Genomic DNA, 12,821 nt, shown 5'->3' on the forward strand with positions numbered 1-12,821 from the left:
CTGGTATTATTCTTGCATTTCTCCAAGAACAGTGAATAGTTCAGAAAACTTCGCTCTGCACTCTTCTCATCAATCTTCAGTGACTGGCTGTAGAAGTTGCATAAACGTCAAACTCAAACTTGCTCAACGACCAAGGAAAGCCTCATCTAGGCCTTCCACTACATACAGCTCATCATGGAAGCTGGTTTCGCCACAACTAAGCATGGCGTTTGGCTTGCCTAGTACTTTTAGCAGCTGTCCCCCAGTGCCGTACCGTTTTGGTTGGAGTAAGAGTTCTCAAAGTAGTCACTATTCGCAGTGGCCCTGCATTTACATCTGCTCCAGTGTCTATCTTGAAGCTCATCTGTTCGCCGATGTAGATAATCTTTCTCCAATGCCATATTGTAGGGGTCCCAAAGTCCATATCTGTGTTGGTGTTGCCTCTTCTTTTACTTCTCCATGTGTTTTAGTGCGGCACATTTTCCTTCAGTGCCCTTTTTTCCCACACGAATGGCATTTTGTCTTTGACACTGGGCAGCTGATTTTGTCATGGTGCTCCTGTCCTCCACATCTGCCACAGCCATGCTGCATTTTCCCCTGCTTTGGCGACCACTTTTGCTTGTTTGGCCTTGGAGGAGTTCCGCTGCTCACTCGTCACACGACATCAGCAGACACTTCTCCAGTTTCTTGTCTTACAATAGCTTGTTGCTTTTGGACTGCTTCTGTCTTTCAGGCTTCTTATACAGCCTTCTCCATTGTGAGGTCAGGATAGCCTTGCAGTGTTTCCGACAACTTTGCCTCTTCACAACTATACAGCCTTCTCCAACATGAGCTCTGGACAGCTTTGCAGTGTTTCCGACAACTTGGCCTCTTCTTGCTTCTTGCAAGCCCACAACTAGCCTGTCACAGACCATTTCATCTTTTAGTGCTCCGTATCTGCAGTGGGACACCAGTCTGTGCAAAGCAGTTACCAACGCTTCCATTGTCTCTCCATGTTCTTGTCGCCTCTGATTGAATCTTGCTCTTTCATATATGATATTTCTTTTACCAACGAAATGATTTTCTAGCATGTCAATCACTTTATCAAAGTCTTCCTGCTCTTCTTTGGTTAGCATCAACATCGCTAGAATATTCCTTGCATCTTCCCCGAGACAATAAATCAGAGCATCTACTTGATCAGCTCAATCTTGCTCTGTAAAAGATGAGACTCGCGTGTATCACATGAAGGGTTGTTGCCATGCTATCCGCTCTTCTGGTTTTTGGAAGTTCATAAGAACTGGTGGTGCGAACCCGGTGTTTAGTTGCGTCTGCCGGGGAGCATCTGTCGCCATTGTGATCCCTCCTTGACCATTGTTGTTGCGGTTCTCATTGTATTCGTTGCATTGCTTAGGGGCAAATCCTTGTCTGTTTCTCGTGGACGCACTCTAGATGCGTTGAATTATGCGTTCAACTGTTCATGTATTATTGGCTACACAGATGGCACGAGACCAATGCACGTTTGGCTGGGCTCCTTCATGGCTGCCATGTCGTCCTCCCTGCTACGTGCACTGGTGCTTCTTGATGAAACGGTGAAACTTCCTGCAGCGTGGTCTCTCCTTCAACTGCGGTCACTCCGCTCATTCTTACACCATGTCGTAACTTGCATTACTTTTGGGTTCGATCATCAATAAGCCAGAGAGGCATGTCATCAAGACCCAAGGTGCGCTCCTCAGTGAAGCGCCCCCTCAACATCCTTTGTTCAACTACCCAGACCATTTAATCCCACAGTAGTAGCCACTGGGTGCCAGGTCTGGGCTGTAAGGCAGATGATCGATTTCCTCAAAGCCAAAGTCCTTCGCTGCAGCCCTTGCAATGCCAGCAGTGTTAACTTAGCGTTGTTATGAAGCAGACAGATGCCATGATCGAAAATCCCCCGCCTCTTCTTATTTATTACATCATGCAGTTTGTGTAGAAGTGACACGTGATACTATGTGTTCATGATGGTATTTCTTTCCTTAAAGTCAATCAAAAGAATCCCACAGCAATCCGAAAATATTGTTGCCATGGTCGTTTTGGTCAGCTGAGTCACATTGCCTTTTCTAGGTGGCGCTTCTGATTTGCACCGTTCTTTCGATTCTTTTTTGGAAAGGAGATCATAGTGAAGGACCATGGTTTCACCCCCGGTGACGATAGATTCCAGCACTTCTCTCTCATTCCCATGACAAAGCTCTAAAAACTTGAGAGAACAGGTCACACAATGCTCTTTCTGCACAGAAGAAAGGATTTGGGACACTCGTCTTGCACTGACCTTTGTCATGTGAAGCTTCTAATGAATTATGCAGAACACGGTCGTTACAGTGAGTCCCACCTGTGTTGCAATTTCTTTCACTTTCAGCCTCCTGTCAGTGACCACTTCCACGGGCCAGCCACTGCGAGGCTCATCCTGAGTGCTCTATCTTCCCATGTGAAACTTTTGCTCACTCCTTCATGGTGGAATAAGAAAGCGAAGCTTCTGCATACACACCACCTAAGCGCTTAATCACGGCTTGGTACTCAATTTTTAGCATTATCACCACTTAGCGTGCCTCGTGTTTATCAGGCAAGTGCGGCACTACTGAGGAACATGCATGCCGAGTTGAAACTCCTACTCTGGCCTTCTAAGAGATGGTGCTGTGTGTCTGAAGCAGTTATCTTGAAATCACTAAGTTTGAAATGTCAGGCCGGAAACTTATGGAATTACCCTCGTACATGGAAGGAGCCTGGCAGAGAATAAAGTCGACACGAGAAACTCGTTTGGCCCTTTCCATCGTGTCCAAAGGGCTTGTTCACAATGCCCTCTGGAGCTCCCTGGGCATTGTCAGGTTACCTTCTTGGCAGCTGTAATTATCCGTGACTCCCCACAAAAGCATTGCAGTAACTGTCGCGCTCACCCTTCTACAAACGTGCACATCCTGAGGAGAGGGTGGAAGGAGAAGAGACAGAGAATGGGTTGAACCAATGCAGTCTTGAAATGAGTGAGTAACAGCTTTGCCACTCTTCACTCGCAGTTCCCATACAAGGGAACTGCGAGAGGGAAAAGGCAATGTGCGAAGGCTAGGAAATGCTACTACTGTAGACACGACAGCAGTTTCAGGCAAACTGAAGGTACAGTATGGTACGTTTCTGCTAATTCTGAAGAATAAACACCATGCAAGTTTGTCAAGCAGACAACTGAGGCAGGGCGTGCAGATGCAAAGCTACATTAAATAACCATAGGGGGTAGTTGGCACTATGGAAATGTTCACACATCAAATGAACACTTCTGCGCCCGCCACAGTAGCTTTGTGGCTATGGCATTACTCAACCTTGCGGGTTCAGTTCCAACCGCGGCTGTCGCTCATCGATGGGAGCGAAAAAGAAGAATGCTCGTGCACTTAGATTTAGGTGCACGTTAAAGAATAAATACCAGGGTGTCCCAATTAATCCGGAGTCCTTCACTATATCATGCCTCATAATCCTGTTGTGGTTTTACCATGTGCAGGCCCATAATTCAGTTAAAGTTTAACACTTCTGCCACGATGTGATCTGCAATGTGAGGCAATGACTATGCTCAACCTTCTTAGAGGTTATGAACAATGGTGCACAGTGCCTCAAGCAAACACATCTGCCTGTGTGTTCTGTATACTACTCAGACGAACATCAGTAGTGCACGCAAGGTAAATGTTTAACATCAACTCACCACTTCCCTGTTCTACTAAACATTGAAGAAATTAAACATTCGCCATCAACATCACCGCTAGTTATTGTCAGTCGGAGCAAACAGAACAGAAAGCTTTGCTTACATTGGTTTCCACACTGCATGGTATCGGCATAATTTTTCTCTCTTGAGTCTGCACAGGTACTGGCGGTAAGCAAGCGGCAAGAGCAGGCTGAGTTCTTTCTGTCAGGTCCCAATGGACCGTGATAATGTGCAGCCTATTCTTACTGCATGCTTGTTGCCAGTGTTCTCTTTTCATGGCTTTGCAGTCAGCTTCTCAGTCCTCAAACCCACCACCCCTGCCAGTGTGCCCCTATGGCATGTTTGTTACTAGCGTTAATGTGCAGCCTACATAAGTTGGCTGCAGAATTTTATTTACGTGATCTCGGCGTTTCTCAGGTGGCATCATTATTAAATATTTCCAACACAGTGATGCGCATCAAGATTAAGTATCCTTGCTCTAAACACATGTGCGAGAGCAAAAGATTCTAGTCTCTCTGAAAAATTGCAGGACAGCTTTTCGATTGTGCGACTGCACAGTAGCAAAGTTGGTAGTGTGTTTATTTTGCAAGTGCATTCGTTATGCGAGTATATACGGTGTACAAACCAGATGAATATTTGCATTTTTCAGATTTTTCTTACTCTTGCTACTTATACTAAAACAGCAAATTATTTCTTTCATTCATATTCCTTCGGGTGCATCTGTGAACTTTCTCAAAAATTCTCAAAATTTCTCTAAGCAATTATTACAGATATGCACCCATTTAAAACAGTGATCAGGCAATGATTTTGTGTATTACAGTATGCATTAGAACTACTACATCCTGAAAGAGAATGTTAAAACATAAAATCACCGAATGAACACGATTATACCAGTAACGAAAGAGTTAATTACAATCAACTGAAATTACTAATTCAACTGCTCAGAAGAAACAGCTTTGCCGGAAATTAATCTGATTCTGCTAGGTTGGCAAAGGCTGCTGCTTGTTATTCCTGTGCCGAATCAGCTTTGAATGTAGACATTTTTTAAATCTCAGTTATTTATCTGTACAGTATTGTGGTGTGCTGTTGGTGCTTTGTAGTGTGGTGCTATGTTAACTGTTGAATTTGAGCTCTGCAAGTATATGCATGCTTTTACGTTATCTGTGTCGTTTGCAGCACCTGTGGAGTACCTTGTGGCCACCACAAAGCTGATCAATGGCCGCACATTCCTCCAATCTCTGAATGAACCACTCAACTCACCCCTATGAAGAAATAAATGTTGTTCCTAACAACTAATATGTCACTCCTTGTGGTACAACACACGAAGCAGCATTTGTTGGTACACTAGCTATTGTGGACTGCAGAGCAGACAAGTGTAAGCATTTTGAGAAGAGACAGTGCAAGAAGTCGCAGTCTTCAACAGCGACAAAAAAAAAAAAAGCATTAAGAGATTCTTGCAATTTCGTTTACCTCAACTATCAAAAAAGTGCCAGCAAAACTTTTTATCAGATCTGCACTACAAAAAAGTTGGACTCGGCATTTGTGCATGTGCCGGCGATGCCTCACAAGTAAAAAAAAAATATATCTTTCGCAGATGTATTGGCAATACAAGCAACTCGTACATCAAGGACAGCCAAGCTGTATACTAGAGTTCTCACATGCTTTGGAAGTCTGTCTGGTCACTGTGCAAAACCTGCCCAAGGCTCTGCAAATGCTTCACTCTTATGATCGAGCCTTTGCATATTTATTTTTTATTCATTTACCCTAAGGGCCCATACAGGCATTACATAGAGGTGGGATGGACTAAAAAATCAGACTTGATAACATAATTAACATTGGTAAGTGTCAAAAACAAATATATATAGTATATGTAGCGGTACCTGTCACCTCCAGGGCCAGTGAAGAAGGTGGCTGACATGCATGTAGCGCGAGGATAGAACAGACTAGCGTGCTCAACCTGAGCAGCCGCAGTAGCTGCCGCTCCCAAGCTTCTGCAGCACTGTCTGCCTAGACTGTCGCCGCCGCGCTGCTCCTAGTAGATCAAATAAACACCTTAACATTCTGTGGAGAGTGCTGTGCCCCCAAACCTCCCCCACTGGAATTTCGATTCTGTACCCTCCCATCTACCATGCCTCAGGACCCCTCCCAGGAAACACCTCCTCCTGCACCAACCACATGTCCTGGTGCACCTCGTCACTGTGAACCTGCCATCTTCACTGGTGCAGCTGACACCGATGTGGAGGACTGCCTCGCAACATACGAGATGGTCAGCGCACATAAAGAATGGGACAAACCAGCCAAACTGAATAATGTGCTGTTCTGCCTTGCGGGTGTCACCAGCATATGGTATAACAACCATGAAGCAGATTTCCCGACCTGGTCCACATTCAAGACCACCCTTATCTATGTATTTGGTCGCCCCACTGTTCATAAGCTGCGTGCTGAGCAGCGTTTGCGGGCGTGCTTTCAGCAGCCGGGTGAATCATTAACCAGTTATATTGAAGACATTCTGAATCTATGCAAGAAAGCGAACTCGACTATGGCGGAGTCTGATCGCATCAATCATGCTGAAAGATATAGAAGACTACGCTTTCAACATGTTTGCCCACCAAGAATCCTTGCTCCATGACCAAAATCATCGTACTGTGGCAAAGCTATGTAGAGTTACGGAGGCAACAGTCGTTGACCCATTGCTTTTCCTCGCATGACAACGAACGCCTGGCTGGTTTGGCTAGCTGGTTAATTCGAGTTTAACAGTGCAAAAGCGACTAAGGCCATGCTGTGCCAGTCACAGAACAGCACAAAATCCAAGGTTAAGGCAGCAAAAGCTGTGTTACTTGAAAGTAGATGTAAATAACCAGTTTCATTTAAAAACTCGAACAAGTCAGTGAATGGCATTAGCAACTCATCTCCCAATATTAAAGGGACCCTGAAATGATTTTGACGATATTGTACAAACATACTGAGTCATTAGATTACGTCTTTCTAATCATTAATTGACGCATCTAAGTGCTCCGCTTAAAGGGTGTAATTTATTATAAGGTTTTAAAAATGCACATCGCTACCAATCGCAGCACACTGCTCAGCTGAATTTTCAGCCGCCCCTACCCATTTGACGTAAAGGCCAAGCTATCCAATTGGCTGCCCAGGACGCATCATCGATAATTTTTCCATATCAATGGTGAAGAAAAGTTTGTAATAGTTGGAATGTTAGTTCATTTGTATCTACAAAAAGAAAGTAACAGAAAGAGAATGCACAAGAACAATTTCTCGCTACACTTAAGCACTTCCGGTGCATAGCAAGTGTTGTCTGCGTGTGTTACAACATACTTGACGAGAGCTCTGCGGTCAGTGTCGGTTCGTCTTTTCGTGAGAATTATGAATTGCCTTTGTTGCATTGTGGGCTGCAAACGTAGCGACTGGCAATATGTCAAGCGGCAACATCGTGTCCCTCTGCAAGGCAGCAGATGAGTGGAGTGGCTGCAGTGCATCGGACTATTGGTATCTGATCAGCACCAACATTTGCGCATTTGTGGCTGCCGCTTTACAACCAAGGATTACTACCACAATAGCGTTTTGCGAGTCCATTATTCGGGTAAACACAAGCAAAGGGACAGGGCCTGGCCACTTGATCGTGCCATTTCACGTGATCAGCAGAAGCGCAAACGTGAATGATCTGCGTGGTGCAGCCACCTGGTGGCACAGAGCTTAACCAAACAGCAGCAGTAACGAAGTGTATTCTTCTTTGCTGCTGGTGTGAATTTTTTGCAGCAGCGTTATCGTTCACATGCTGTTTTTGTATATGTTTAAAATGTTTTACACTTGGTTAGAGCAACATTAGCTCTTTCTTTGGCTGGTCAAGCTCTGCGCCAACAGGTTGGCTAGACCATGCAGACCGATCAGGCCGCTCATGTACGTCTACGCTAAAGTTGCTTCATCAGCTTCAGTTTATGCCTCCACCCATCCGTCGAAACGCCCAGCTCGCCTGTGGTTACTGGAATACCAGAATGCCGGAATAGCCCTAGCTGCTGGAGAGGTTGGAGAGTCTTCGCGCTTGCACCTAGAGAACAGGAAGTAGACGACACGACGTGCCCTCATGACGCAGAGCCAGCAAAGGCGGAGCTTAGACCCGATCACTCGACGAACGAGTCGAGGAGAAAATGCATGGCTATGGAGGAGGGTAACTTGTAATCATCCATAGCTCTCTTAATATGAGACACTTCACAGAAATTGTGGTGCGAATGATTAACTTTAGCTGTACCCTATGCGTCAACAAAATTTGTCCGAACTGTTTCAGGTGCCCATTAAGGCAGGGTGTAAAGGTATATGCAAGTAATACAAATTGTTTAAATGTTTCCGCTTCTGTGTTTCAGTGTGTGGACATGACATAATGTGATTTACTGTAAGCGATTCCTGGCATTTCTCACAAGTTCGTGGCTTTTCTTTTCGAAGTCGAAAATTATGTGTTAAATGTGTGTGTCCAATTCGAAGTCGACATAAGATCACCTCATAGAACCGTTCTTGGTGACTGCAAGATTTTTACTTGCCGAGCAGGAGTTTAGTCACATGTAACTTATTTGTGCACGAGTTCCATTCTTGTTGCCATTTTGATGTCGGGGCCTTACGAATCACTTGGATAATGTCTTTGTATGGAAGTGTTTTGTGAGTTATGCCTTTGTGCGCTGCCATGGACGGACATCCATCTACTGCTTCATTTCCTGTTACCCCAACATGGCTTGGGACCCAGCAGAATCGTATGGTTCTTCCGTATTTGTTATTAAAGAGCGTGCTTAAGATATCACCATGCAGACGTTCAGACGCAGAGTTGAAATTTAGAGTGCACTTAACGAATCGGTAAAAATAATACCATTCTTCTGCTTGTCGGTGGTAATTTTCTTTTTAACTGCCGTCCATATCGCATCAACTTCAGTGGTATAAAGACTGAAGCAAAATGATTTATCCGAAAGCTATTTTCACAATTTTTCGTTATGGTTCTGACACCCACACATTCTTGTGTTTTAGAGCCGTGAGTGTAAAATTTCGTGTAATTTTTATAGTTTTCTTGAATAGCTCGGAATTCTTGTATCGTGTTCTTGTGGAGTGTCTTTTTTTCTTTAGGTGTGTTAGTGTCCAATCGCATAGCTGTGTGAAATTGCATGACGGGGCCAATCTTTGCGGCTTTTCAGCAACCTGCAGAACCTCTTGAGGAACATAAGTCTGACAGTATTCCTCATGTCATAAGTGGGTGAATCATGTTCGGTTTATTTGTGTAATGTAAGCGTGAGTTGCATTGTGTGACGACATTGTAGCATATGTGCAGCGGTGATAACTGAATTCTGAGTATACGTAGGGAAAAGTAATGCTCGGCGCTGCTGTAAGGAAGGCTCATTACAGTCAACGTATAAACTTGAGACAGGTGATATTCTGTACGCACCACTTGTCAGTGACTTAGACACATTCCAAGGTTATATACTGGATCAACTCGTCCAATGTAAGAGTGTCTGGCTGAGCCATGAACTCCGCAGTCGTAGTCTAGAAGGCTATGCACAACAGAACGGTAAATACCGTATCCAGCTTTTCTGGAGATCTGGGTTTAGTTTGCATGAGCGCCACCACGTGGCGTAGTGACCCTAAACTTTTCAAACTTCCCGCGCTGACGTAGTGGTGACGTCAGCAAAACAAAAATGCAAAAGTTAAAAGCTATCCCTGCGCACTGAACTTGGCCACAAAGCTTGTCCCGCCGGCGCTATCAGTGTACTTGATAAAGCGTAGCCGCTCGTAGGCTGGAATTGGCTAATCATCCTAAGAGCCCTAAGTCTCGAAGAGCGGTGATTAATTCTGTGCTTTGAGAGGCTTCCCAAAGGCAACCACGTATTGTTTTCTTTTATGCTACGGAGTAAACGGGCTAGGGTAATCTTCGGAAGCAGTCTGCGGCAGGTTTTCTTTCGTCGGCAAAGCGTGAAAGGAATAAAGGCAAATACGAAGTAAAGCTTAAAGGGCCCCTGAAACGGTTCGGACAAATTTTGTAGACGCGTAGGGTACAGCTTAAGTGGAACATTCGCACCACAATTTAAGTGAAGCGTTACGTATTAATGGAGCTACGAGCGATTAGAACATACCCTCCTCCCCAACCATGCTTTTCCTCCTCAACTCGTTCGCCGAGCGAACGGGGCTAAGCTCCGCCTTCACTGGTCCTGCGTCACGATGCGACGTCACATCGTCCACGTCCGGTGGTTTTGGAGCCCGCCCCCGCCCGCGCGAGACCTCTCCGCTAGCCGCTTGGTCGTCGACCGAGGGCTATCGAAGCAGCGTGCGTTGCGAGCATTCTGTCGTAGCGTCGAACGTGTCCGGTACTCCGCTAAAAACAGGCAAGCTGGTCATTTCGGCAAATGACTGGAGGCATAAACTCAAGCTGATGAAGGAACTTTGGCGTAGACGTACGTGAGCGGCCTGATCGGTCTGCACGGTCCAGACACTTGTTGGCGCAGCGCTTAACCAGCCAAACAAAGCGCTACTATTGCTCTAACCAAGCGTAAAACATTTTAAACATTTATAAAAACAAAAACAACGTGTTGATGATTACGCTCCTGCGAAAAATACGCACCAGCAGCAAAGAAGAATACGCTTCGTCGCGGCTACTGTGTATGGTTGAGCTCTATGCCACCAGGTGGCTGCACCGTGCAGACCATTCACATTTGCCCTTCTGCTCATCTCGGCTCGTCCCGTTACGGCACAGTCAAGCGGCCAGACCCTGTCCCCTTGCGCTTACGTTTGCCCTAATACGGCACTCGCGAAACGCTATTGCGTTAGTAATCTTCCGGTGTAAAGTGACGGCCACAAACGCGCAAATCCTCGCGCCGATCGGATAGCGGCAGTCTGATGCGCAGCAGCCACTTCGCTCGTACGCTGCCTTGCAGAGGGACACGATGTCGCAGCTTGACATATTGCCAGTCGCTACGTTTGCAGTCCACAAGGCAACAAAGTCGAATCATATTGCTCGCGAAAAGAGTGAGACCAACTCTGACCGCGGAGCTCTCGTCAAAATGGAGTACGTTGTAACACAAGCAGACGACACCTGCTGTGTGCCGGAAGTGCTTAACTGTACTGAAAGATTGTTCTTGTGCATTCTCTTTATGCTACTTTCTTTTTATAAAAACAAATTAACTAACATTCCAACTATTACGAAAATCATTTGTTTACCATAAAGTTGGAAAAGTTATCATCACGCGCCCTGGTCAGCCAATCGGATAGCTCGCCCAACTGACGTCATACGGGTGATTTCGATCATATGGGTAGGGGCAGCTTAAAATTCCGCCGAGCAGTGCGCTGCGATCGGCAGCGATGTGCATTTTTAAAACCTTATAATAAATTACACGCTTTACGCAGAGCACTTAGATGTGTCAATTGTTGATCAGAGGAACCTACTCTAACGACTCAGTACGTTTGTAGAAAATCGTCAAAAGCGTTTCAGGGTCCCATTAAGTGTTAGGTTAGTGCTGTCAGGATTCGGGGCTCAATCCCGTCGCTCGTGATCCGTTGTCAAGATTGGAGTCCGGCATGAATTAGAAGGTAGCTGGCTCATGCCGTCGTCCCACTTATCCACGCTGAGGACGTTGATGAACGGAAGAACTGCTTCTCATCGAGAACGAGGAATACGGGTTTATTTACAGTATTTATATCAGTCTAACGTGACTGCTTGAGAAAAAGAGTGTCAGTCCAACATGACTGCTTAAGAAAAAGAGTGTCAGTCCAACATGACTGCTTAAGAAAAGTCTGTCGAGCACCCGCACAACAGCAGTTTTTAAACACTCGGTCCGCCGGCGATACAAGGCGGCGAATGTTCGTGTTTCATCGCAAAACTAGCCGCCTCCCGCAGGACGGCCTACGCACACAAAAGCACACACATTCCCATGTCCGGAGCCGACGTCCGAGGAGAGCCGTTCCGGGTAGCTCGGAGCCATTCTGGGTAGGTCGTTGTCCTGCGTCCCGGTCGGCGCGTGGGAAGCAACAAAAAAAAACGGCTTTCCCGCGGCAGCTCGCGCACGTGTAGCAGATCAGGTCCGCGCTGGGGAGTTCGGGCACAATAGTTCGCCCGCCGAACTCATTCCGTCACAACGGCGATGGGGCTAGAGGATGGCGGTGGTTTTCAGCACAAAGCCCGCTTCATCGAACGCATCCTAGCTGAAGCGATGGAGAGTGGGGGATGCGCGTCTTGTTCCCCAGTCGTAATTGGGTGGCAATCCCGCATTTCAGCTCGCCATTCTTAACAGCGCCTCCATGGCCCGAAAAATCTCGACTGTCTAGCGTTGACAACCGCTAGGCAGGTAGAGAACGGCTGGTGGTCATGGGGGGATTGATGTCTTGGCTCGCAGCGACCACTTGTATATTGATGTCACCACCCCAAACATCCAACAAGGACAGGCAACTGCAAAATGAACCCCACAACACGGCTCTGCGCCGAGATGACGTACCTTGGCTCTCACCTTAGACCCGCTAGGCTTCAAAAAAAAAAAAAACATAAGCGCTGAAACAAAAAAATATGCTGCATTTTGCTATGCCAATTTCTGAAGCAAATTCCTGCTGACAAATTCAGTAATCATGGAGGGAATCCTGCTAAATGAGGGGGGATCTTCTTCGCTTAATAAGATTAACACTAGTAACCCTAAAATTTAGGCGGGACCCTCAAACGCAGAATTCAAGTTAGCCTGCTCAATCCATCCGCATTGCTATTCGACTTTCCCTTAAATCTAACGGAGAAGTTGTACTCTTGGAGAGTGAGGCTCCATCGGAGCAAGCGACCATTTTTGTGTGACATTTGATTGAGCCACGTCAGAGGACAGTGGTCGGTCTCGAAGATGAACTTCGCTCCGTACAAGTAACACGACAACTTCTGGGCGGCCCAAACTAAACAAGCACATTCGTTCTCTGAAGCGCTGTAGGCTTCCTCCCTTACATTTAGTTTACGGCTGGCATAGAGGATAGGATGCTTCTCGTTATCGTCGCCGACCTGACCAAGTACCACGCCCATACCTCTGTCGCTTGCGTCGCATTGAACTATGAATTCCTTTGTGTAGTCTGGCGCGCGAAGCACAAGACGAGAAACCAATAGCGTTTTCAAACTTTGGAAAGCGTTCTCTTTGTCCTT

General features: G+C 46.2%; 1 protein-coding gene across 2 annotated transcripts in view; it reads left to right on the forward strand.

Annotated features, from left to right (window-relative positions):
* The window catches only part of car (vacuolar protein sorting-associated protein 33A), a 212,888-nt gene extending 207,916 nt beyond the window's left edge, over positions 1-4,972 (forward strand). For both annotated transcript variants that reach the window (XM_070533454.1, XM_070533453.1), the window contains one exon: positions 4,853-4,972. In XM_070533454.1, coding sequence (XP_070389555.1) covers positions 4,853-4,944 — 92 coding nt within the window. In that variant the 3' untranslated portion in view covers positions 4,945-4,972. The remainder of the gene's footprint in view (positions 1-4,852) is intronic.
* Positions 4,973-12,821: the final 7,849 nt, after the last annotated feature.

This window comes from Dermacentor albipictus, chromosome 2 (assembly GCF_038994185.2).
Source record: "Dermacentor albipictus isolate Rhodes 1998 colony chromosome 2, USDA_Dalb.pri_finalv2, whole genome shotgun sequence".
In the NCBI taxonomy this organism is placed as follows: domain Eukaryota; kingdom Metazoa; phylum Arthropoda; class Arachnida; order Ixodida; family Ixodidae; genus Dermacentor; species Dermacentor albipictus.